Raw genomic sequence first — 26,781 nt, 5'->3', positions numbered from 1 at the left:
TATTTACTGCAAGATGATCATCATGTAATCCATTTCATAATTCACGATTAACTTTTTGGTGTATTTTTTTTATTTATCGGCTGCAGCTGACCAAGTAAACAGGTCATGGCACGCTTAACGAAGAGACGACAGGCAGATACAAAGGCTATCCAGCATCTTTGGGCAGCTATAGAAATAATCCGGAACCAGAAGCAAATTGCTAACATTGACCGTATTACAAAGTAAGTGATGCACTCAAAAAAATATCTTGATGAGGGGGAAGGTTGATGATACTGCAAACCCTGAGAAACAGACAGCAAACACTGTGAGAAACTGTGAAACAATTACATGCACTGCTGTGTTACCAATTATCTAATTATCAGAAACTTTTAGAACAGAACACCTAACGATCCTGAAGTGAAGTTTATTCCATTGAATTGAGATCTTCATCGCCCTGTATTTGTTTTGTATGACTATTCAGAGGAAATAAGGTATTTTGTAATGCTTGAGGTGAGTTTAGCATGTCAGAGTTGTACTTATTTTCCAACTTCGGTTAGAAAAGAAGAAGTAGATATAAAAAGTTAAGGAGATAAGGGCAATAAAAACTGTAAATAGCCTAATTCTTTAGGAAAGAACCATAGGTCAGTGGAGAACTCTTTTACTGTTACTCTAATACTGTTGTTAATATTATGATATTGTCTAAAATGTATTAGGGTCTATATACACGGAGAAAAATATGATTTTTGCTCTGTGGACCTTGCAATGTTTAAAAAAGTCTAAAATACTAAAATAGCTTTTTGGATAACTTGGCCTAGTCACTGTAATAAAAATTGAGGGAGATTTTGCCCCTCTCTCTACTTTGTCTGCATTTCTAGGCCAACATGTATGTCACATTTGTCAAAATAATCAAAATGAGCAATTTAAAAGAGCAAAACTAACCAATTGGCAACTCCATGGTTGCCAGAGCCAATACGAACAGATAGGAAGGCCAGTGACCACTAAAGGGGAGAGTTATAAACAGTGCAAAACAGACCAAAAGAGTGAAAATCAGGACAGCACAGTCATCTGACACAGTTTGAAAGCTCTGTGGTAGAAGTGACAGAGGAAAACCGAAGTTGAAGAAAGGTAACAGTTCAGGTTCTCCAAACATAGCGAACAACGATCAGGAGACAGCAAAAAGATGATGTCCCAAGCAAATTGATGTGTGCCTGGTTCCTCTGACAAAGAAAAATGCACTATTAAAACAAAAAGCACCTTCTTAGAGACAAAAGTGTCCAAGCAGCCTTGAGAGGAAGGTTGTATTTTAGGGGATTTCATTTTCGAGATTGCATTTGAGTTTCAGAATGCTTTAAAGCATTATGTGTATTAGCATCGTGTCTCCAAGGAGACAAGTGGGTAAACTAATTCTATACACTTTCTATTTTAATGTTACAAGGGACTTGCCCAGCTTGCCCCAGGCCATGTATTAGGTAAGTTTGCTAGTTGTTTATGCTCTTTGTATGTGCAATGAAAAGAGCAGGCACATCTAGATAGGGATTCATCCCACTCTTATGAAAGATGCCTATTTTAAGATGGTGCAAATAATATTTAGCTGGGTAAAGTTAGAGAAGATGAATCCTATCCTTACAAACAAGGCTGAGAAAACAAGTGATTAGACAGCAACTAGCAAATGAGATACTGCTCCTCACAGCTGAAGGGCAGTTAGATTTAAAAAAAAAAAGTCTAAATCTAGACCATATAACTCATCTCTAATCAGAAGAAAAAATATTGTAGGTGAATAAATAGAGATGGAAGGAGTCTCAGTCGTTTGAGAAGGATGTGTGAGATTAATAGAGAGTTTGGAATAGTTTGTTGCCTCTTGGTGCAAAGTGTCAGCAGCCGGGGTAATCTGAAAAGTGCTTGCAAATTGTAAATGCTCTGCGTGCACATCAATGACATGAATGATGAGCAGTGATCTAGTTTCTATCGTATGATATTTTTAAGGAGATAACTTTTGATGAGGAAGGAAAAGATAGAAGCCTTTGAGATGCTTTTGTGTGCTAGTCATTGATGAAGAAACACAGATGACTAAGTGAATGAATATGTATATTACATAATATTCAAAATAAAGTTCTGAAATTAGCTTGGTATCAGAATATCTCTTCTGATGAAAAATACATGGCTGATGTATTCTCCCTGGCTCAGAGATCATTTGGTCTAGTAAAGTTGCTGTTCCTTAAAATATGATTCCCTATCTAGGCACATAGGCAAATGTATGAATAATAAGAAAGATCAAAAACAAATAGTGGTGGAAAATGAAATATGCGACTTTATATACATAGCTGGAGATAAAGAGATGATTCTCGTACCTGGATTAGTAACATTTTTAAGCATGTTAATAACTCTTGAGGTTGACTGAAAGAGTGGCTTTGCATAGTACAAATATTTGCAAATAATGATACTGCTAAAATTTATGGAAGTATGTCTTATTCCTGAGTAAGGATACAGAAAAAACAGCAAGATAATTTTTTTTGAATACCTGTTTAAGGTAAGTAACAGTCATCCAATCACTTAATATAGGGGCTGACACTATATATACCTGTATCTATCTGTATATATGTATATATAAAATATAAAAAGTGGGTACTTTCAGAGGACTTCACAAGTTGAAAAGATGATTCATGATGCAACATATTTAGTTTTGCTTTTTTGCCATAGTTTTGATGTTCACTTGTTACTAGAAACAAGTTATCCTCTATACTTCGTGTCTTGTTAGTCCAAACACCTTCAGAGCAGAATCCTTTTCACTGGTTTCTTCATCAGATGGTTTGCTACTTTTAGGCACATTTGTTCACTGGCTTTTCTCCAAATCGGTAGCTCAGCATGGTAGTCTCCCTCTTCCTAGCACTTAACTGTTTATTTCATTTACTTCTTGCTTTTCTTAGCCTTCTGGTGCTAAGTAGAAGCCAGTGTGCCTATCAGGAAGCATTTACTTTTTATGACCAGGGAGGAAATGTTGATTGTATGAAAAGAGGTTTTATAGTTTATAGGTTATGAACTGTTCCAACTCAAAGGTCAAATTTATAGAACACATTAAAATATATAAAATGCAGCCTGTGTGCTTTATGTGTAACTGTTTTAAAATATCTGGGGTAAGGAAAGACCTCCACGAGACACTGGTGATAGAAAGCATGCAAGAAGAATCTATAGAATGAGCCATGCGTTTTCTGTAGAGAACACAGAATGATAATGTAGGAGGACAGTGTAGGAGAAGCCAAGGTACTAAAAGAGACTTCTGATATTATCAGAAAAACCTCCAAGGAAATGAGGCTCTTTCATTAAACGCGGACTAATCAAGTACAGTCCTACTGCATTGCTCTTAAAATTGATGGTGGGGAGGAAGAAAGAACAGAAAAATGCATGATTAGAAAGTGTTTGAAAACTGCCTTACATTGAGGAAAGAATCATGGTGAAAATTTGAATATACAAGTCAGATTTAGGAAATTAATTAATTTATTGAACTTCTGGCATTTTGGAAAAGTCATTGCTTACAGAGAAGTATTAAGAAAAACAAAAAAGTGTCTATTTTTGAAGAAATTAAAAATGTGTATGGGGAAAAATAGCAAGAATATGCATTTGTAGGGAAGATATACCTCTGCGCAGACTTGATGTCTCCTCTAAAAAACAATCACCAAGTAATTATATGAAAGGAATTCTGCAATTTTAGTGATTATATGCAGGGGTCCATTTTACTTGGAAAGTTACTTTTGGATGGATGTAAGCTGGATGTAAGCATTCTGCATTCTGCAGTAGCTTGAAAACTAAATAAAGGCCTGAAAACCAATACTAACAATAAATAACAGTGTAGTGAGTTTAAAGGAATTGGTGCTAAAGTACGAACTACCTTTTGAAGAGTACTTAAAAAAAAGTCAATTGTATTGATACATAGGCTTCAGTTTGTTCAACACTTCTATTTAAGGGCAAAGTTCATTTGAAGGCAGTGGTAACATATCTGTAAAGGTATGTAAAATAAATATTCTCACCCAGTTTATATTGTCATAGTGCAACTAAAGTCAGTGGATTACAGTCATTTAGAAACCTAACTGCTACAAATATCTGGTATATCTAAACTACCAAATTACTTAATAACAAAATAATATTTGAGATATGTTTTTCAAGAACTGTGCCTATTTTTCTGTCTAGACTTGATGCTGGGATAATTTGACCCTAATGTGCCAGTTACGTAGATGAGTATTATTGGGATTAGTGATATTTAAACAATAGCAGAAAAATGGCTTCACATATCTCGTGAATTCTCTGTCAAGAGTGCAGCTTAAAAAATTGTTCATCTCTAGAAGTGTGTTAAAAATGATATTTATGCTTTGACTTTCTCATTTTTTTTCTCCTCATTATCTTCCATCTGTTTTGGATTTGGGATAGCCTCAAAAATTGATTCTGTGGAATAAGATGCATTAAAATACGCTAGAGAAAAGGCATGTGTATTTAAATGATTAGGTTAAATTACTGACATTCATAGTTACATAGCAGACTGAGAAGTATTTCTGTACAGGCATGTTTTAAAAGTTCTCTTTCTCTGGCTACCCCAACTTTCCAGTTTCTTTTTAAGTGTTTTCTTTATATTTCCCTTACAGGTAATTGGAGTCTTAAAATTTAATTAACTATTAATTAAATATTTACCCGTTTTCTCTCAAGGTATTGGGAATCCTCACTAGCAATTTATGAACATTTCATGATCTTCATAATTAGTTCAGAGTTCATTATCTATTAACTTAATGTTAGTAAAATACCTGATTTGCAAAAAAGGTGTTCTAGAACTATTGTATCGGCTGCTTTCAGGATTTTTTTCATTGTAAACCAATAATTCTTCTGGTTTCTAAACTATTCTGTGATGACTAATGTGAAGAACCAAAACATAATTCTTTCTGCCATACTTCCTTCCTCATATCTTTTTTTCTCTCTCCCTTTGATGCGATTCACGGTTTAGTTAGTTGATCGGCTTCTCTCCCTGGCCCTTGTGAAGGCTGTGGCTGAGCGGAAGGCGCTGGCACCATCCGGAGCAGATACGGTGCATCCACGCTGCGCTGCCTTGGCTTGTGGAGCGTTTCTGTGGCCCTGCTGCATTCTTTGTTAGTTTTATATGTGTGTGTGGTTCTTCAGTTCTCGGCGCCAAAAAAAACGCAGCCCACAGCAATGCTATTCTTGAAACTTGATGCTGAAGGCGTGTGTAGTTTGCCGGCGGACATCGCGTGAAGGCATGTGAGGACACTCCGTGTGCTGGAACAATGTGGGACTGCCCCCGGGCAGAAGGAGCTAACCTTGGCTTGATCTGCATCCATGCTGTCTCTCGGGAGCAGACTAACCTCACAGCCTGCCTCGCTCCCCTCCGGAGGCAACGGGGTGGCTTTCTCTGGAAGGGAGCCTGAGAAGGAGTTAGGGTGGGAGTGAAATGGAGAGTGACCATAGAGAGCAGGGTGGAGGTACCCAAAGGTTTTGGCATGAAGCCGGTTTGAAGACCATTATCTAGAAAAAAATTGATATGCTGTATTGCAGCGTTTGTGTAAGTTTCGAACAAAGTGAAATACTGTTCATAGTCTAGATCATCAGTCACAACAGTGTCTGGCCATGTTCGTGGTGTAAGAAAATGTGTTCTTTTTTCATAAATAGGTAAAAGGCTCACATCTTTCAAATGGGGCTAGTCCAGTACTAAAGTCCCTAAACGTAGAAAACCATTTTTCCCATAATTGTTCTGTGGGCTCATTTTTGTTATGTTCTAATTTGTTGCAAGTTAGAGCTAAGTCAAGTCATCAAGGAGAAATGAGCAGGTCCTAAGCCTGTACAGGGTAGCCTCTGTCAGTCCCTTTTTAGCTTTGTACTGATTGACGTTAATCAGCATTGATGGGATAGTATCACAGAAGAGAATTACTCACTATGAAAGATTACTGTAAAATGATGAGTTTTTCTGGTCCCACAGATGAGGTGTAGTCACTGGCAGTTGTAGACTGAGCGTGTGACCCTCTCAATTTGATGGTTGGTGCTAAAAGAGGGATTATTTCTCCAAATATCACTCTGTGAAGTTTACCAGGCAGTCTCGGAGACTATTTAAAGTTACAGGCCTCTCCCGTCCATAAATCTGCTTTGTCGCCTTAGTTCTGACGTTGTTCTATTTCCAGGCTGTGCGGTTTAACAGAAAACAATTTCCAGAAGCACTGATTAAAGCAAAGATGAGGATGAGCAATTTGAACAGGTAGAGAATAATCACAAAAGCATATAAATAAGAATATGCAATGCAGTGGCAAGAGAAAACCTAAAAAATTAAGATAGTTTCATATAAATCAGAATATCTGCTTTACTTACAGTATTGCTTATTTGAAGCTCAGAAACTTGTTAGACAAATCTGTCACTATTTATAGTACCTCTGATGAAAATTTAAATCTCCCTGGTATTTTTCATGTTGCAACTAAATAGACATGCATAAACAAAAATAGTAAGCTGTAAGAATGATTAGGAAAGCAGATTACTCTTGGATTTTAACTAGATAATCCAGCTGTTTAACTTTCCATGAGCAGAATTGTTGTAGCACCTGATATTTCTTCGACTGCAATGAAGGCTTAGATGTATTTTTGTGCTCTGTCAGTTTCTTATCCTTTGTCAAGCCATTCCTCTCAAAATACCTGTCTTTTTGTTACTGTGGAGTAGGCTTATCTGAAAACAATTGTTTGAAATGAATCATCCTCTTGTTATTTGGAAGAGCAGGATACAGTAGTTGCCTTAGTTTACTTCTAACCAGTGTTACTGGCTCCTTTTCCACATCTTTACGTCACCTTCACTTCTGCTTTAAATGCGACTATGGGAAGCAAATGGTCTCATTAAAAGCAACTCTTCAAAATCTACTATATATTATCAAACCAGGGTCAGTTGTATTGTGGCAGAACAGATAAACGCTGGAGGAAATGCTAAGAAAAGCTCATGTTTTAGCAATGGGGAAAGGATGAGGAAGAATGGTATAGCAAACTTTTTCCATGCCAGACAGTGTAATGCAAGTTCCTAATGAAGCGAGGGTAAGCGAAAATGTGGAATACAAGGGCCCACAACGCAAAGCCGAATATTGCTTTGCCAGCCGGCCACATCGCTGCTTCTAGTGACAGCAAAGTCAGCGCCTATTGACCAGTCACCTGGGAGAAAATTGAATTCAGATTGTCCTGGGTTGGCTTAATCATAGATATACTCTTTCCAGAAAGCGACCACAGGGATACAGCACCAAGCAATGACAATATGGAAAACACTCAGTTTTAAATACCTCTGTGTGTGTTTTCTGTTATGGTCAAGAATAAGGCACTTTTTTTGTCCAGCTCCATTAAATCAGTCTCCTTTCTTCCATTTCTTTTACCATCCTCCCCTGTTTCCTCGATAAACTTCTTGGAAAGGGTATTATCTTAGTTGTTTCTTTTAGCCAGAAAACAATGTTTTTTTTTCTGTTTTCATAGCACTACTTTTATATTAAACCAAGAAAATACACCATATCTAGAGTTTTAAAGCTTCTAGTCACAGATCATCCCAGGAAGAAGAAAAATATTTTCTTTGCTTCTGCAGGAATTTTTGAATAGTTTGGTTAAAAAACATTATATTCCTAGAATAAATTGTATTCCAGAACAATCTAAAACTGATATTGTGACTCCTTGATAACAAAATACCTGCTAAAAGTGTTATTTCAGTCATTTATAAAATCTCTGCATTATGTGTCCATAACTACCAGCTACAAGCATGGACATGAATTGCAAGGAAATATGATTACAGATGCCAAAATGCTTGACTTACTTGATTCTTTTATTTTTTTTCATACTGATGGCTTTGTTAAGTGTTAAGTGACCCTTTCAGGTCCATCAGCTTTTGCACTGTAACTGACATACACAGTTTTGCTTGTAAATTGATGCTTAGGCTAACCCATGATGTAATGTTCAGCATGCTAATAAAGATTATTACTCTTTTTTCCCACCAAGACCTTTCCTTAATATAGACCATTTCTTCAATTGTGTAAGAATTTTATTTAATAACATTTATTGAAGTGATCAAAGGAAGACGTAACAAGATGTCCAGATATTTTAAGCCATGTTGCCTGTGATTTATTATTATTCCTCCAACTTGGTACCAAAGCCAGTGTCCCACCAAGTGATAAAGCACATTGTTACCTGAATTGCGGGGTCTGCTTCTTGGTACTGGCTGCCATAGGGCTAGTTCAGGGTAGAAAACTGTTCACCGAGGGACCGACAGAGAATTCTCCAGCCTTGCCACCTTTTTTCATGCTGTAAGCTGAGTGCAGGGAGTGGAAAGGCTGCAACCGGTACACCTGTGGGTGCTGTTCTCAAGGCTGTCCTGCTGAGGACCAGGACCTCGAGCACTCAAGGGGAGGCTGAACTTCTTGTGCGTCTGCTTTGATCAGAAATATGAATGCATGCACATCTACTTCTTACAGTTTTTGCAAAAACTAATAAGATTGATGCTCCAATGTTCTAACAACTGCTGCGTGATAAATTTTCCTTATCTAAATTGACTGCGCAGTTGCAGTAGGATAATTCCTCTCCTAAGAGCTCCATTTTATGATATTGCCAGTGTTGCCTTTTTTTATCCCGGGATGAATCTTCTTCATTGGTCCAGTAGGTGAAGTCTTCTCTGGGCAAGAGCATTAATGTGACTGGTAAATAAAATGATTCATGCTAACAGCACAAACACATGTTTGTTAAGAACAGCCAAATTGCCAGATGTTTGCTAATGAGTGCAAACTCATTTAAACTCTCTTTACTCTATATGTTGCTATGAAAATTGTCATACCCAGTGGTTAATACCTTGCATGGATAGTAAATGCAAACTGCGAACTCCAGTATAAAAATTGGGAAGGAAAGTTTTGGAAGCGTAATCGATTTGAACACAGTCCCCATTTTCATTTTAAAGAATATTCTTATGTACTGCAGGCTTCTGCTTGTATTTCTGTTGGTTTTGTAATTTTACACACAAAAATATGTAACAAGTTATCTTAATTATTAAAAGCAAACCAGGATTGCGGTGGCTTTTTACGTCACAAGCAGTATTGCTTTTTACTCAATTCATAACATCTTTTGTAATATATGAAAGTGAAACTCCCCGCTTATGTTTGGTTTCTTAGCTGTAAATAAATGTGTTTTCCTATTAGAAGTAAAAGATAAAAATGATTGCGACATGGCTATTTAACAGGTTGTTATCTGGTCTAAAGTGCTCATCAAGGCTTTCTCTGTAATCAGTGAAGAGAGCACTACTCCAGAGCACTACTCACACCATCTATTCTAGGCTGTAGTTTCATATTCCCATTCATATAAACAATATCACCAAAACTAGCAGCCCTGCCCTGGTGGCTTTTCCAGCCCTTGTACTGTTTCCTAGCTGGTAAATTAGGTGAGCATTTGTGTGACAGTGTGATGATTTTGAAACAGTCCAGCTAAAACTAATCTGACTGAAGAAAGGTTGTTGTTACTTTTAACTCAGATAAGAATGGAAATTAAATTAGATAGCAAACTCTGAAAAACTGAGTCATGAAAGCATTTGAATGCATGCTTTTTTTAAGCGTGTTTTGAATAGAGCTTCTGAATCTGAGCTGAATACCTATTTCATCTGCAAGGTATCAGCCAGGATGTTATATTCTGAGTCATTTATTGTTTGTTTGTCTCTCCTATATATTCACAGATAAATGCAGGATGAACCTGGCTTGCTGCAAATTTACATGTGTGTGATACCACTGAATGATTAGTGCTCATGTTTGCTGGCAGTGCTCAGTGCACATATCTGTACATTACCAGTAATAACACATACAAACACCTGTTTAGGCTGGAAACTGCCTATGGGATTACAGCCTGTTTTTGAATCAGTTCCTCCTTAGGAAGGTGGTAGTAGTTTTGAAAGGGAGATTTTTTGTAGATAAGGATTGAATGGCTCAGCACCTTACTGGCTTGCTTTTCCACGGTCATAACGAGCGGGTTATACAATCCTAACTGTATAGTGAAGTTGTATGAATGCAAATTTAAATTACTGAAACAAGGGATTACCTGAGTTAAAATTACTGGGTTTTGACAGAAATGACCCAGATGGTTAATATTATAGGCAACTGCGTGGGGCCTGGGGTATCTAAAGCGCAAACAAACAAGATTACCCCTTAGCTTTGCTTCAGCAGCAGCAGAAACATCAAGCAGAACTGAGTCTTGTTGAACTACTGGATCTCACTGTTTTACTATCAAGTTTACACTTTTTTTTCTTTTTTTAACACCACACAAAATTGAATTCTATACTAGTGCAAATGCTGTATTTCTAGACCATTAGGGAGAGAGGAGGCTAAAATTTAAAAAACATTTCCTACCTAGATACTTTCCCTGTGTATATCTTCAAAATGAACATTGCAGATACCAGCGTCAGAGGGAAAAGAAAATTCATCATTTTGCTCTAATTCACCTTCTCTGTGTCCCCCATTTGGAATTTTGGACCGCAAAATCTGCCAAAACGTAGATCACAAGTCAGCATTTCATTGCATGGGCAAGAGCTCTGTTAATGCCTGCGTGTCAGAGGCGATGTGTTGCTGTGTGGAGTGCGGTGGCAGTTGTTTGTATACGTACATGTCTCCTTGTGAAGGGACACGGTGATGTGGAAGTGCAGAGGAGGCATGCTGTGCTTTGGTTGTCTTTCTCTTAGTGTATTTAATCCAAAATGAAAACTTAAGTAATCATATACATACCAAAAAGCAACTTCAAAAAAAAAAAAGAGAGAAAAGAAAAAAAGACACCTTTATTGTCAGGATCCTCATTGCATGTGACTCTTGCAATCCTGTGTGCTGCTTTGTCCCCAGTGGAAATGGTTCTGCTCTCTCTATGTGCGTGTATTATCATCAGCTCCCGGACCAGCTCTCAATTTCTGACAAGCAGGGAATATGTATTTCAAAATACTATATTTGAAATAGCTAATATCTGTAGTGTTTAGCCCGTGTTTTGTGAAAGTTGGTTTGTGCTGCGGTGCTACTTCTTGTGGGAACAGGCAGCCTACGCTTCTGGGATGAGACCTATTTTCAGGTGAGATGCCTTGAGATATAGCTGCAAGCCCAAGTTTTCGTTTGGCTCTCCACAAGGGTAGAGACCTGAGACAAGATAGGACCTGAGATTTGGGCCTTAATATTTTAAGTACTTGTGCTATGTAACTGTATGTGTTAAAAAATTGCAGTCATCTCTTCCATTTTTACTTTCACTGTGACCAAGTGACAAATTCTTTGCAGATCTAAAAAAAAATTAATTTGTCTTAAATGAAGTGTCTGGACCTTCTATAAAACTGCTGTCATACCTCGAATCTAAAGCTAAGTGCATCGTTTCTTACCATATTTCCAGGGCCCCAGATACCAGAGCTAGGAACACAATATAAAACTCAGAATAGATTTTTGGCTGCTTTCCTCTCACTTTATGTATTATTTCTTAAGGTCTGTCCCAGAATCTAGGACATTTTTATATACCTGTAGGTAACATTTAAAATTAATGGCAGTCTTTCAGTTGAGTTTAATGGGATCTGCCTTATTTTACAAAGTCTCAATTATGAGATGAGTTTTGCATACAAGAAAATCTAAGACGTCTGGTTTTCCCTGGGTGAGTTGCTGAGCAGATAGAGAGCTGCTGCCAGCAGACAGCAGACTGCTACTTCCCTTCATACAGTGGAGGGTGGAGGCATCTAACATAGAAAAGATAACTGAACCGACCAAGATTACAGTGTTTGCTGCTAAAATTAGCATCTACCTACAGTTGTCACACTGTGGCATTTTATAAAGCAGCTATTTCCTATGTGTGTTTTACTTTAGCCTTTTATGGAAGAGCTTGCTGTATAGTTTTTTCATTATGTTCCCTCTGATGAGTCCAGGTGACTGCAAATGCAACTTCTTAAGAGTCAAGAAAACTGAATTATTATTATTATTATTTTTTTAATACTCTTGTTAACTTTCATCCTGAAGTAACCTTCCTTCCTTTGCTGGCTTTGTCTCTGAGGCCACAACACAGTTGCATCTATGTAAACCAACTTCTGAGTCTCGCTCAGTAGACCACAGTTGTCTTCAGCAGGACTCTTTGGGGGCAGACTTAGCTATTTATGTGCCTCATTTTGTGGCCATAAATATTAAGCTCTTTGGGGCAGGGTTTGGCTTCGTGTTGTGTCTTGTACAGCACCAAGCAAAAGAATTGTGCGTTGTGTGACTGCTGAAGGCGAAAGGTTCACCATCTGATCCTGTGCAAGCGCCAGCTGCTTCTGTATCTGTGTTTTGCTCCCATGGTGATCACAGCTTTAGAACCTGCTTCCTCCACACCCCTTGGATCAAAACAGACCCTTTTTCTTGAGCTTTAAGATGTATTATGAAGTGCATTTGTTCAGAAGCTTTTGAATAGACGAGGCATGCTGACAACTGGCAAGTTTGAGAAAAATTCTTGGAAAATTTAAGTGTGAATTGCTCGTATGCTGATACACTGTGACACTTCTATAACGTCTTTTTGTACCTTGGACTGACCATTGGATCAGAGTTGGATTAAGACACTTCTGTGGTCTGGCTTTGCTCAGCAGAGGGAGGTATCAATATCTAGTTGCCCCTTAGCTGTGGCATGAATTATAGGAGTTTCTGCAGTTCGTTCCTGGGAAGGAGAGAGATGCCACATACCAGGGTCCTTCTGTACCCCTCCGTGTCATCCTTCCCAGTCATTGCAGCGTAGCTAATGTGGCTTCTGCTTGCGATCGCTGTGCTGCTCGAGTGCATGTCCGCATCTCTGGCTAAAATACTGACCTTTTTGGCTGTCCTTGTCGTGTCTTAGAGATGCTCAAGGTTTTAGGATGGGTAACTAGAACAAAGTTTTTACATTTTTTTGCTGCTAAATTTGAAGAAAAGACCTGACTTTTGTTTATCTACAGTCCCAAATAAGTTTAAAATTGTTGTTTCATATTTTTCTGATCTTCATTTTGTGTACTAAATGCACATGTGTGCACACACACACACATGCACACACATGTGATCTGCAGATCGGTTATGATTATAACCTGCTGTTCGCCTCTGAAACTTTGCTTTTGTTATCAGCCAGGTGTGCATATATTAGCTGTGTGCCCATGTGCATTCACCTGATTCTTGTGGTAGTTGTGCCGTTGTGAAGGTCAGCACAATTACATTTGATGACGTGACAATGCTGAGATTTTTTTTAAGGGTGGTAATGAACAACCTACATGTTAAAGATTCTTATCCTTTGCTTTCCAAGTAGTGTTGCAATAATTGGAAACATACTTCAGTAGACTCTTAAAAGTTGATTACAGAAACTGTAATTTTGCTAGATTCTTCTAAGCTAATCTCAAGGAGGTTTATGCTGCCAGTTTATAAATGGAGAAAATACTGAGCTATAAATACTGTAATATTGAGCAGCAGTTTTCAGATTCCTCAGTTGCTTCTGTGTTCTGCAGACAGGCAACCTCTTTCGGCTGGATTTGGAGTTTAACATGCAGATTATCTGGCCAAACCTCCTCTTTTCATCAGATGGACCCTCATTTTATATAGTAGGGATTAGCACAGTTACATTATATTTTGAAATTGTTGTTTCAGCCCCCTAACTGATTGGTTTGGTGATTTAGGGGATTTTATTATGTCTCCATGCCATATTCTCTCCCATCTGAAAGCATATTTGCTTTACTTCTCCTGGTTGGCTACATAATAACAGCATAGGGATTGTATTAGACTTCTCAATCTGTCGATGTGGAGGACTGGGCAAGAGCATAACAAACCAGCATTGCTTCAACTGCCTGTCTCCAAGGTAAGGCTAATCAGCTTTTGTTGAAAACAGCAATCGGGGATTGCTTTATCTCTCTTCTTTGTTCCTTAACTTCTTGGTGCCAGCTGCTTCAGTGCCTGCAGTGCCAGGAAGAGGCTTGTACTCCCTGGATTAATAATGTCACTTCTGCACAAAGACACTTCATTATTTTTCCCCCCACCCCATTAATGAATCTGATGGGGTAGTAAGGAGTCCCAACATTGTGCTTTCTGTCTCTAGCCTGGAGTTTTGCTTTTTTTGCATTTCCAGCCTCTCCCTCACGTTGTGACAGTTTTTCATGTTTCTTTATTAAAGAACCATCATCTTTTCTGGTTCAAATCCTGTGCCTTAATAGCTTCTTAGTTTAGCTACTGTCCTTCTGGCTGAAAAGGAGCAGATAGGATTTCATCCAGATCCTGCCAGTGTTGTTTTGTGGTCTATGTGACTACCTACTCCATGTACACTTCACAGTTTTAATGTAAGTAAAAATTCTTGGGTTTTCTTTTTTTAGACTTTCCTAAGAGCAGTTCTGTTCTTCTAAGTAAAAACATTCTCTCTAAGTGGATGTGCTATCCTACGAAAGCTGATACTATTCTATTGCAAAAATGGAAAACGTAGCCCTTTTGGATCTCCAGATTGCATAGTCTGAACATTGACTAAGTATTCTTCAAAAAGCCACTGGGGATTTATTGTTCCCCATTTACAGCTGGAAAAAATGAGGCAGAATGTTTAGCTGGTGACAGGTCTTTCACTCTGATTTCGAGCATGGTTGGATTTGGGAAACACGAGATTCTGCGTCTTGTGCTCCTCCTCTCTCATGTGTCCACTGCCACGGTTGAAATAGGCTGATTAAACCTTTTAGCTGATAGTTGGTTTAAGCCTTTTTATTTTGTGTTATATGTCCATCTATTAAGAGAGGTGAAGGAGGAATATAGCCAAACACATACCTTACATTCAAGAATTTTGTTGGACGGGGTTTGTGCAGCTATGAATGGTGCAATGCAAAATATACAGCCTCTTCAGCAGCGTGCTCTGAAGATTATGGCACTGGGTTAAGACTCAACTTCTGTTCTCAGCGCTGTACCAGCCTGCTGTGTAATCGTGGAGAAATCACTTCCTTGCTCAGTGCCTCAAAGAAGAGAATGATAGCTAGGTCGTAATCGAGGTATTCTGAGACCTATTCATTAAAAAAAAAAAAAATTGAAGACTTACAGACATAGCAGAAGACAAGAATGCCGTGGATCTGACAGGGAAGTTATTAGCACAAAGTTAAAATGGAAATTTGCTTAAGAAAGCAAACATTGACAAAGATAATTTGCAACAAGCTCTTTAAAGAGCTAGCTGTGTGTGTTTTCATATACATATATACACAAATATATACACACACGTATAAAATGTATGTAACATGAGTAACAAAGTGTAACATGGTTTATATGTAACATGAGGATATAAACAATTGTGTGTTTCTCTCTATTTCAGGCAGTTTAGCTCTTAAAGCCTCAGCATAAATGTTTGAGTTTACTAACAGTCTGCACTTGCACTGTGTCTGGAAGTGAAGTGATGGGTTTGAGTTTGTTTCTGTTTCACCCTCCTTGGAGTCTGGAGAGCTTGGAAATCTCTTCTGTAGTGTTTAATGTTACTTGGACTGATTCTCTTATGAGTTTTCGGCTCTACAGCAGCAGAGAGATCAGATGAGGCAGCTGAGCAGTCTCCTGGCATGGCACAGAGCTGCCGTGCCTGTCCTCTCTGTCATCACTCATCCCTGGATCATTGTGGCTAGCCAGTGTAAGATTTAGATGTACTAGCTTGGATCCCAGACTTGCACAGAATTGTGTCTTTTATTAATTTCTTTTATTATTACTAATTAATTTTTTACGCAGTGGTAGCATGCACAGGTCAACCAGGCTTGGACCACATTGTGGTAGGCATTGTAAGATCATTCAGTCAATGGCAGCATCTGCCTGTAAGAGTTTATACCCTAAAAACACCCAAGAACCTGCAAACATGCTGCATTTACTTAAACACCTTTGATACCATGCTGCAATTTATAAATGCCATGTGTTGTTCTGATTGTTGTATGATTTACTAGATGAATATTTACTTCTGGTCAAACAGAAATTTACTATATGACTGTATACATTTAGTTTCCTGTAGAGAAAAACAAAAAAGATGAGAATAGGATATACTAGTTCTCAGCAAATGCTTGAGAGAGAGTGCAGGATTGGAAAGGCATTTATGCACCTAAAATGGTAACAAGGTTAAAAGAAATTGTCCTCAAAAGGAAAGGATGATTCAGGAAATAAGGAATGAGGTGTTGGGAGCAAATACACAGGCTCTTGTGGAGCTAACTGGGATAATTTAGCAAGTTTTTGCCCCTCAACCGGAGATTACTGCCTCCACAGCTGAGATCCCCTACCAAGTTATGTGTGCGCACCGAAACTTTTCAGCTGAAGGCAGCTGGCTTACTTAAATTTCCTCCTGAAGTGATTTTTAAGAGTTGGTAGTTAATCTTAGATGAATTAGCTTGTTCTGGATTTTACGTGGAAATGGTTGTGAGTGTCTGTTACAGCTCCATGGTGGGAACGGCAGCCTACAACTGAGGGACAGTAACGGTGCTCATTCCTTCAGGACTCCCTGAAAACTGCACCTGCTTCCCTCTGAACAACTGCACTTTGTTGTTGTTTTGCCAGATTATAATTCCTCTGTTGTGTGCCATGCTCATTTTGTATCCTTCTAGTTTCTCAGCCAAAATATTTTGTGTTGAGTCAAGTGCCTTTTAGAACATCGAGTCTGATGTAAGAACATCAAACTGACAGCAACCAAACCTGTAACCTCACACAAAGAGGTATGAAATTAAAAATGGAAATCAAATCTTAATGTAAAGCCATTTTAGTTTGACAAGGTCTGTTTTCCTAGCAGTTGTGTTAATTGGCAGTAGTGCTGGCACTCCTTAAATTCTGCAGTGTTGAAGTCGATGCATTAATTTTACCCTGATGTCAGGCTGATAAGTCTGAAATCATGTATGCTGTTCCTTCCTCTATGTTTGTTTCTATTTCCTCTGTAAACCAGGTTGACTTTTAAAAACCAGTGTGGTCTTCATCCCTCACTGTGAGGTGGTAACATCTAAGGCATTAACAGTTCCTAACTGTCAGCCACATTGTTAAAAAAAATTCTGAGCTCATTTAGCTCAGAATTTTTTTTCATGTAATGCTACAGCTTTCAAATCAGTTTTCTCTCAAATTTGCTCCTAATGAGATGGTTTTGGTGGCAATCACCTGTACAAAAATATTGTCGTTGTGAGAATCCATGATCAAACGTGGAAGAGAGGATACTGCAGTCGACAGCTTTGTCTTAAAGCTGGCAAATGACCAGGCTGGGAGATGGGTAAAGAAAGGGAGTACCTGGAGAAACAAAAAAAAGGAGAGAAATTCAGCTAGCCCAGTAACTATAAGAAAGCTATGACTAGAAAAATATATCCACAAAAGAGATATTTCCGACTGATCCTCCTCGGGACCCCCTCCAATCACTCATCTGCTGATTGCATGTGATCGCAGCGCTCTCTGCCTTCCCTCTGCTCAGTGACTCATAGATCTGTTCTTGGAATTCAGCTAAAAAAAAATTGCTAAAGTGTAATGGTCTCGAAACAGGAGGGGCTTTTTGTGAGGGATGATCATTTTCTATTGTTTATTCCAAGTTAATATTTTGTTTGGGTCTAGAAATAACAAATTATACTGGGCAAAGGCCAACATTTCGCAACTCAATCTCTTGTATATACACAGTTTAGGCTGTGTATACTTCGTTCTCACCAGTGCAGTTCATCATCGTGTGTTCATTGTGGTTACTTGCAGAAAAGGAGAAAACCACCTGGTACCAGAACTGTAACTGTTGGGATTTCATATGTGATGCATGAATTTCACATTTTTTGTAAACATGTTATACTCATGAGCATCTCTTAGATGAATTGGTACATTTCCAGACTCATTCTATAGTATGTATTCTGTAGCAAGTATTACAGAAATACAAGTTGCAGTGAGTTTAAAGAAGTCTCTTTAGAGGAACAAATGAGGGTGGAAATTCAGTAGAGACAAGCCCAAGTAGAGTTAGTTAGTTGGTGGATCTGAAGATTTTCTCTGTAGAAAATTACTGTGCTGGTGCTTCTGTAAGTGTGTACACTGATAACTTCACAGGAGAAAGAAGGATGATTTGGAGTAAAGGGGGAAATTATAAAATTTCTTGGGATTTAGAAAAAAAATGTAAAATTTACAATGTGAGTAATTTTAAATCAGCTGAAAATAGTGCATTTATTTGCTGACATATTATGTAATTTAACACTAACACTTAAAGACTTCTGTGCTTTGTGTGCAGGTATATGTCTCGAGTCCATGGTATGCATCCAAAAGAAACCACACGTCAGCTGAGTTTAGCAGTCAAGGATGGTCTTATTGTTGAAACCCTGACGGTGGGGTGTAAAGGGTCAAAAGCTGGTATTGAACAAGAAGGATATTGGTTGCCAGGAGATGAGATTGTGAGTATAAAATCTTTGAGAAAATAAATCACATTTTCTGGTATCTTGGCATGAAACTTGTTTTAATTTCTCTTTAAAGTTATTTATAGATGCTGTGTTGGTGCTTGTGAACAGGGAAGTACTGCATTCATAAACCTTTTTAACTCTTTCTATTCCATAGAAATTCTATCTGCTAGAAGTCTGAGTTTTCTTCTGTGAAATACTGGCAATGTCCGTTGCTCAGTCATCCTTCACTTTTATGTAGCATCATCTCTCCTACAGTTGTATAGGGAGATAGTAAATACAATGTTATTGGTATTACTTGAAATCCTCAGACATCCTCAAATCCCAAAGAATGTATTTTCTAAAAAAATTAAGAAAAAAATTATTGATTGATCTTGCTTTAATCTGAATCTGGAGGAGAAGAAATTACTCCCTTTCAAGAAGTTCTTCTTTCTGTTATATATAAACACACAAGAAAGGATGTGTTTTACAGATGTCTGGGAACACCAGGACACTCAGTTAGCAAGAATTTTGTTAGTAAATTAGTTACAGGCATCCAGACATTGTTTCACTGGATGTATAAAGTAAATATTTAAATCCAGTTAAACAGGTTGAAAGTTATGTGAAGGGAAGAAAAGTGTGCTTTCTCTATGCCTCCATAGCTGAGCTGGAATGCACACACAGTGCTAACTGAAAATGGTCCAATAGACCCGGAAAAATATTGCATAACTATTTTGCTTTGTTCAGAAGTCCGGTCTGTGTATTTCCAAGACCACGTTTTCCTAATAAAAGAGAGTTTGCCAAAAGCTTTTGAATACTTGAACTAGGAATTGATGTTCTGGAATATAAGTTGAATTAAGTATTGGTAAAATGGACAGTATTGTCTCAGACATAGATCACGGTTTAAATTTTGAAGGGAAAAAAATGTTACAGGAAGTTAAATTCTAAAAAGCACTGAAAAACTCATTGCATTACTGCAGCTATTGATAAGATCCTGAAAGTGAAACAGAGTAGATAATTTTTTTGTTTTAAAGTGAGAGAAATAAAAAGTGGAAACAAGTAGTATCCATAATAGAAAGCATTATGTTTCAAATTATGCCAGTTAAACTAATTTTAAGTATTGTAATATGTATTAAATGTATATTATGTCACTGTTAAGGTTCTCACTCTAATTTCATTAGAAATCCTCAAGGGAGCCTTCAAAGGCTATGTAATTTTGTTTTTACTATTCTCCTTGGGAGTAAACATTTAGAAATCACAGCTTAGCTCTTTTTAGGTATTTCTTAAGATTTTTTTTATCTGTTTTAGAGGTGATGTTAAGTGTGTAGACTCAACATGACATAAAGTCTGAGATCCGTAGTTATCTGAAGTATCCAGTATGTTTGTTTTCTCTATTGGCAGGAGAAAAAAAGAAAAAATGTATGTAAATTCCCAGTAAGTAAATTCCCAGTAAGTCATTAGAATAAGTCATTCATTTAGCTTGGAATAATATGAATTGTTTTTGACTTGAAGGCATTGCCTAAGTCACATTGTGAATAACCCTTTGGTTAGACATAGTGACTGTATTTACAGCGCAACAACTGCTGATCACTGAAGGGCTGTGCTGTGTCCGTGTGGCCAGCAGCCAGCTCAGTTGTTGAGACCACCAGTGCACACTTGACTTAACAGCTTTCTGCATAGATAGGAAGCAGGTTCTGATCCAGGCCATGTTTCAACAGCACAGTACCTCCAACTTCTTGATCCTAATGCTGAATCAAGATGCTGCAGATGTATGAAGCAAAAGACACTGATTTGGTGTAAAATCATTCTCTCATTCTTATTTATTCAAAAAAATTTAATGAGTTACAAAGTATTGTTGTGATCACTCAACATTAGATCAAGAATTTTCCATCCTCCAGCAATTGATGCAAAACTATAAAGACTGGTATGTTCTCTACATTGGCTGCACTGCATAGTTTTATAGATACTCTGTCTGCACTTGGTCAAGATGAAACTTGTAATTCTGTATAATCCAGTACTGCTCAGACCTGGTACTAATGATTGTTGAACCATGAGCTCAAGTTACATTTCAATGAGGACAAATACACAGGAGTCTTTTGGGAGATCCACCTGTATGAGATAGAACTACAGAAATATGAAATAGGATTATTAATTTTGGAGCAACAATTTCAGACTCAGCAAACAGTTAGCACTTCCAGACAGATCCTTGACCCACTTGCCAAATTCAGTTTGACTGATGCCACAGGAGCTTAGAAAGCCCCGAACCTGGCAGTGACGGGCTTGAGAACTGATCCACAAGCTACTGACAGCAGTGCAAAAAAGCCCTTTCACTTCAGCTCGTTTTGAGGTATCACACTGGAAGTCAGTAAGAACCAGTTGTCTCAAGGATTTAGCAAAAGGAGACACTCCTTCCCCCCCTCCCTCTGCCCCTTTTTAACTGAGTATTTTCTTGATATTTTCTTTACATTTTTGAAGTCTTGGTCCCAGCATTTTAAATCCATATTCAAGTAAATAAGTTACTTGTCTGGGCTGCAGAACTGCTGAGCACCTGTATCTGTTACTTATATAGGTGCCTGACTACAAGCAGAAAGCCTGAAAATACTGATTTTAATAAAGACTGTGGATTGATTGCTAAATGTTAGCAATAATTAAAAGCCTACATTTTATGAAAACACAGTTCTATTTGGAAGAGATTTGTTAGATAATCTGGGTGTTTGCTTATTTGTTTCCAAACATTTGCCTTATCCAATAGATTGAACTAATGATAGATATATGCAATAAAAACATGTTCTCTGATAGAGTTACTCTCAGCCCTCACTGGAAAGTGTTAAAAATGTTATGCTACACTGCTATCAGTGTTCTATCAGTATTTTGAAGCTGTGTTACAAAAATGAAGCAAAGTCTCATGTCCTTAGAAATGTCATTGAAAAGAATGAAGTGCAAAGCTAAAATAGTTTTGGGGCATCAGGAGGAGGAACCTCCAACAGGAACAGTCTTTTTCTAATATGTTAGAAAGTACAAGAAATTCTGTGAAAATGAATGTTCTGAAAGACTGGAAAAAAAAGAATGATCAGATTTAAAACATCATAAAATTATTCTTTTTCTCTCATATGTGTGGGAGAAATATTCCTATATAAGTTACTAAAACTGATTGAAAATATAGAGTTAGTTGCTGCACATAATACATTCACACAGATATTTAAAGGTAGGTACCTATACAAGCACTTTTCTGCAAATATTATACCTCCTGGGCTTGTGCAGGTACTCGTTTCGTTTGCTCATTTACCATCTGTACAGATGTTTTGCGAATTTTCAAAATGTGTTCTCATCTTACAGGCTTTCTCATCTGGCAGATGATTAGTGCATTTGACACAAAATAAATGAGAGAATAAATTATTTTCCAATTATTATCCAGGATTTTAGTTAGGAATTTTGCATTTTCACTGTTTGTCAGTGCCATTATTATGCAATTCAACAAAATCTCTGCAGCTTCTTGCCTTGCAAGGGAAATGTCAGTCCTGAAATCTGGTAATGGAAATTTACTTTTTCTTTCTAAAAGCTTTATTCCTATTTCTCCCAGAACTTGTGGTATTTGGAAGTGTTATTTAGTATTTAAAAAGGGAATGATCTCCTTGTTCTTTGGGTATAGCAAACATTTTGAAAATCGGTGTTGTTAACAATGTTTTCAATGCAATTGATAAAATAAATGGGAAGTGTAGTTCTTGAAGAAAAGAATCATGAATATCCTTACCTATTCATTTCTATTTTCAGTTATGTCGTGATTTTTATGTACTTTTATCCTTGTAAAATAGTAGTCAGAGTAATCCCAATGAAAGACATTGAATTACAGCAGCGATGCCATGTGGCTTTATGGGGGTTTAGGTACAGCTCTTAGAATTAGTATGTCTTACTCATTTATATATTTTGTGATTTTTTTTCTACAGACAATGTGCACGGAACTATTTTCAGCATTTAATGTGCTAATTCTTCTCCTCATGATTAAAGTCATAAAACTGTACTGACCCAGAGAGAGGCATTATGAATATATAATTTCAATTTACATGTGTTCATAAAGCCAAACAATATTGTGTTCATCAAAAGTGGGGAGGTGTTAGTAACCGAGGTTTATTGTTTGCATTTGAATGCAACATATCTCATAGCACTCCTAGGGTTTTGGGTTGGTTCATAGTGGCCAAATTCTCTAGTGGGGTGTGAAGAGCCAGGCTTCACGCTTAGTTGAGACACTTTGAGCTATTTATTCACTTCCAAAACAGATAAAGGTGACAGTGTTCTTGAGAGGTTGCTCTTTTGTAGGGGGCTATTTTCTGATCATTTAATTGATTGATTACAGATTACAGAGAAAAGAAAGAAAAATTTTAATTGAATGATTACAACTCTTCTGGCTAGTTAAGTCTGCCTTTGGGGTTTCGTCGCAATTGTTTTCCTGTGCACTCGGTCCTTTCCGTATCTCTAAATTATTGTCTCTCCAGTTCTTCCCTTGTAAAGATTTTTTAGTTTAGTGGAAGGCACTTTATTTAGAGGGGCAGCTTGCTTACCTTCATATTTTCAGAAAACAGTAGAAACAGCATGTGATTTTTCCCAAATCACCAATGTGTTCAGAACTTGATAGCTAATACTGGGGATTTTCTGATTCTTTATATTTAGAGAATACTGGTACTTACTCCAAACCATCCCAGATATTTTCAAGTCTTAAGTCTGCCTAAGTAATCCATCACTTCAGTTTGTCTGTTTGCTTTACCATCATTTTAACCTTTGTTGTAACCCATTGCCAACACTGAGTTTTGAAGGCTATTCTGTTAATCTCAGCGACTTTAGGCACACACCTGGAAATTATTGTGATTTGATGCATTGCTGCTTCAATTCTGCTAGGATCAATCTATAAAGAAGGAGTATTTTGGCTGTTATGTGACCTATTCTGAATTGCTTTAGATTGAGCAAAGGCTGGATTTCTTACTAGCTATGCTTAATTGCTTTTGTATTTGTATTGATTTTTCCATACCATGTCAGTACTGGTAGCCAGAGGCTGTGTTTTGAACTGCCTATGTCATCTTGAGTCTTCACAAATATGAAGATAATTGTAAAAATCTTAAGAATGGTCACTGTTAGGTTAGGATCTTTTCTGGACATAAAATCCACTTGAAATAAAAAATATTACATAGCTACCAGTTATTGCTAGCAGACTGGAGGCTCCTAACTAATGAGGTTGGTTTTAAAGTGCATTCCATTCATTTCAGTTAGGAGCAGAAGGATAATATGTAACAGCCATAGTGACAGTCAGAGCCTTCATCAAGAAATCTCTTACTACTAGAGAACACAAAGAGAAAGAAAATGTCACACCAAATGCAGACACATTTTCTTCAATGTTTCAAAGAATTTTGCATTTATCTTATTCATCCATATTGTCTTTAATCTGAAGTTCTGTGTGAATTCACTGATCCAAAGCCAGATATAACCCAAACCGTGATAGGTACTGGTTCTCAAATAATGTAACAAATTGAGGATTTTCCAGGCTTGAACTTTCCAGAGGGATTCCTAATCATTGTGAAAGTACAGTATTCTTTACATTTGGTGATTCACTGATCCAGAGAGTTAATTCATGTTCTTCTGAGAGGGAGAAGTTCAGACCAGCATTGGTCACTTATCCCACACTTCAGAAGACGTATCAGGATGCTTGGAGGGTCAGGCCACACGCCAGGCTGATAGGACGACAACCCTCAAGGGAACTGAGCTTCTGGAAATCTTTGAATCTGTCTTCGCTGCCGATCTTTCCATCCTCTAAGGTGCCATGATATGGAGCTTATTATGTCACGAGATTTCCACCATATCAGTCCACTATGTGTTAAAAGCAAATGATTTTTCCTTACAGGTTATTATCATAAAGTACACTAGTGTAAAATTTTGTTTATTACAGAATCAAAAAATAGTGTACACTAGTGTAATAGACTATTTTGCCCTTGAGAAGCAAATTCTGAATTCCCATGTCATGGATGAGAAATATTATATTCTTGCTGTATTAAAGCCAAGACCCTCCTTTGTCTTATGCATTAAGGTTATGAGCATGGAGCAAAAGCTCATTAGCTGTGTTCCTAAACTCATGAAAATGGCCTCATTGTCATTCCAGTGGCCATTCCTTTCTCCAAATGAGTTAAGTACCAAGAACAATTTTGTGTTCCTTTTCCAAACTTATTTTCTCACCCCATGCATTCAGGAGTATTTCTTCCTTTCCTTCCTTCCATCCTTTCTTTTTTTCATCCCTCCAAAAAGACTGGGTGTCAGTGCAGAAGTTCACTTTGGAGGATCTTCATACTACCACACGTCATACTACTGGAGTCCACCTTACTCCATACCTAAGAGATGATACTTCTTTTAAACTTGTAAAACAACCTCATCAGCATCTTCGCTTGTCTCTCCCAGTTTTGCCAACTTGACTTCTAAAAATTCAGTCTAGTTAATGCCCTGTTGTCTTTTGGTGCTTTCACTCACTGTTCTGGAGTTGAGATACTGGTGCTATTCACAAATTTCACCAAAAGTTTTTGCTGACTTAAAGGATATTTTGGAGAATGATAATTTACTTATGGATTTGAGGTAGACTAGGCAAACTAGTCCATATAAAGCTTCCACAAGAGGACTCCAGTTTTGTTAATGAACTAGATTACTTAGATCAGTCCACTATGAATTTGTTCTGAAAATATGCATCTTGTTGTTTTCTACCTCTTTCCGTCTGCCAACCCTGATATGTTAGGTTTGTTTTTTTTTTAATTAAGTTTGTGGGTTCAAAATGCTGTCCATCTCTGGCAACTATGTTGAATCTTTTACTATAATGTCATGCTGGTCTCTGAATGAAAGTTCATTGAAGCTGATGGCCTTGCTAACATTCATGTTCCTCTTGCAATAAATGCAGCCCTAGTGCCTTTATGTCACTGATAGCTGAAACTGTGCAAGCCACATCTGCAACACAGGGGATATGGAAAAGACGCTGGAGATTTAAGCTATATGTTTAGGGAGTTCAGCTGTTGGTTCAGATAAAAAGGCTTGAATATTGTTTGAGGGAACCATGTGTGCAGAAATGACAACCTAGAGAAACAGCAGAAAATCCCATTGAAAGGGTAGGGCCAGAAAAGCAATGTACATGTATTCTAAGAAAGAAAGGGGAGAGAGGAACATTTTGTGCTTCTGGGAAGGAGACCTGGAACTACAAGTGAAGAAATGGTTTCTTTCTGGTCTGGATTCATCCTGTGAAACCTTCACATACATAATGTGAAAATAAAAGGCATTGCACCTAATAAATACTTCACTCTCTTACTAATTTATCTCTCTAATGAAAAATAGCCTACAAAACTCCTCTTGGCTCAACCTAAGTGAAAAATGGTGACATTAATAGCGGAAGTGAATCTAGTTCCTGAGGAGATAATTTGAACATTTCTATTAACCTTGAACTCACTTGTAACATAAAGAAGGAAAAAATGATTTTCATTGGAAACTATTTTCTATTTGTAACATCCTAGATGAGAAAGCTTGTGTGTCTTACCTCAAATACGGTATACCGTTGCTACCCAAACATGATCTGCTTGGGGGGAATGAAACTGCAATTTATTCCGTTTGCTTCAGCAACACAGCTCATAGGCTGAGAAGATGAGCATAAAGGGATTATTATCTTGGCTGCTGGTGTGCTACTACACTTCTAGAAAAACACTTCAGTTCTCTAGCTTTGGGAGCTGGAGACTGGCTCTGGACTTTGGAGCCAGTCATCACCTTGAATTGGCCAGAACATAACTACAGGATAGGAAAGGGAATAAAACTCTACCTGTACTGGGAGGCATCCCGAGAAGACTTTAGTGGTTTCTGCCAGAAACAGAACTTTGAAGACAAACTGTCGATAAATTAATTAGACAAACTTGGGCTTGCAGATTAAAAGAAAGCCAAGAGTGTTCTGAGAGGCTGTTGAACTTACTGAAGAACTTGAGTCTTCTTGCATCAGTGCATCAGAAGAGGAAGCAGTTATCGGTGAAGAAAATGGAAACAGATTATCATGAGCCTATAAATATGTCTCTGTGTTTAATATGCATTACAGAGAAAGAGATTCTGGTCTGTCTCCTGGGTGATGGCTTTGTGTTGGTTCTTTTTAGAGTAAAATGGATTTCTAAAATGAGAGAAGTTAGAAATAATAGAAAAAAGTAGTTAATTGCTGAGATTATTAAAATCTTGACCATAAAAATATAATAAATATAAGTACCTGAAATCTAAGCAAGATGATTAGGTAGTTGTGAGGACCTATTTGGATTTTTTTGAGACAATATTTGAGGAATGAATATCCACAAAGTGTGCCAAAAAGTCCTTTGTGGAAATCCATTTTAAAACCAGAGCCCAGGTAAAGGAAAGGTTCTGTAAGGGCAGCTGATTTGCAGTGGATGGATGATCCTGTCTCTAAAAGCACAGATCATCATAGCTACC

At 37.6% G+C, this 26,781-nt stretch overlaps 1 protein-coding gene across 5 annotated transcripts in view; it reads left to right on the top strand.

Annotated features, from left to right (window-relative positions):
- ZMYND11 (zinc finger MYND-type containing 11) overlaps nt 1-26,781 on the top strand; it is a 108,300-nt gene that overhangs the window by 45,571 nt on the left and 35,948 nt on the right. For 4 of the 5 annotated variants that reach the window (XM_013952574.2, XM_013952573.2, XM_067291922.1 and 1 more), the window contains exons 2-3: nt 87-221; nt 18,168-18,327. In XM_013952574.2, coding sequence (XP_013808028.1) covers nt 106-221; nt 18,168-18,327 — 276 coding nt within the window. In that variant the 5' untranslated portion in view covers nt 87-105. Of the gene's footprint in view, nt 1-86; nt 222-18,167; nt 18,328-26,781 lie in introns of those variants that run through there. The other variant, XM_067291924.1, reaches the window with a different exon arrangement.

The sequence above is a fragment of the Apteryx mantelli genome, chromosome 2, assembly GCF_036417845.1.
Source record: "Apteryx mantelli isolate bAptMan1 chromosome 2, bAptMan1.hap1, whole genome shotgun sequence".
Taxonomy (NCBI): Eukaryota; Metazoa; Chordata; class Aves; order Apterygiformes; family Apterygidae; genus Apteryx; species Apteryx mantelli.
Note: the sequence above shows the minus strand (reverse complement) of the source record. Positions and strands in the feature narration are given on the sequence as shown.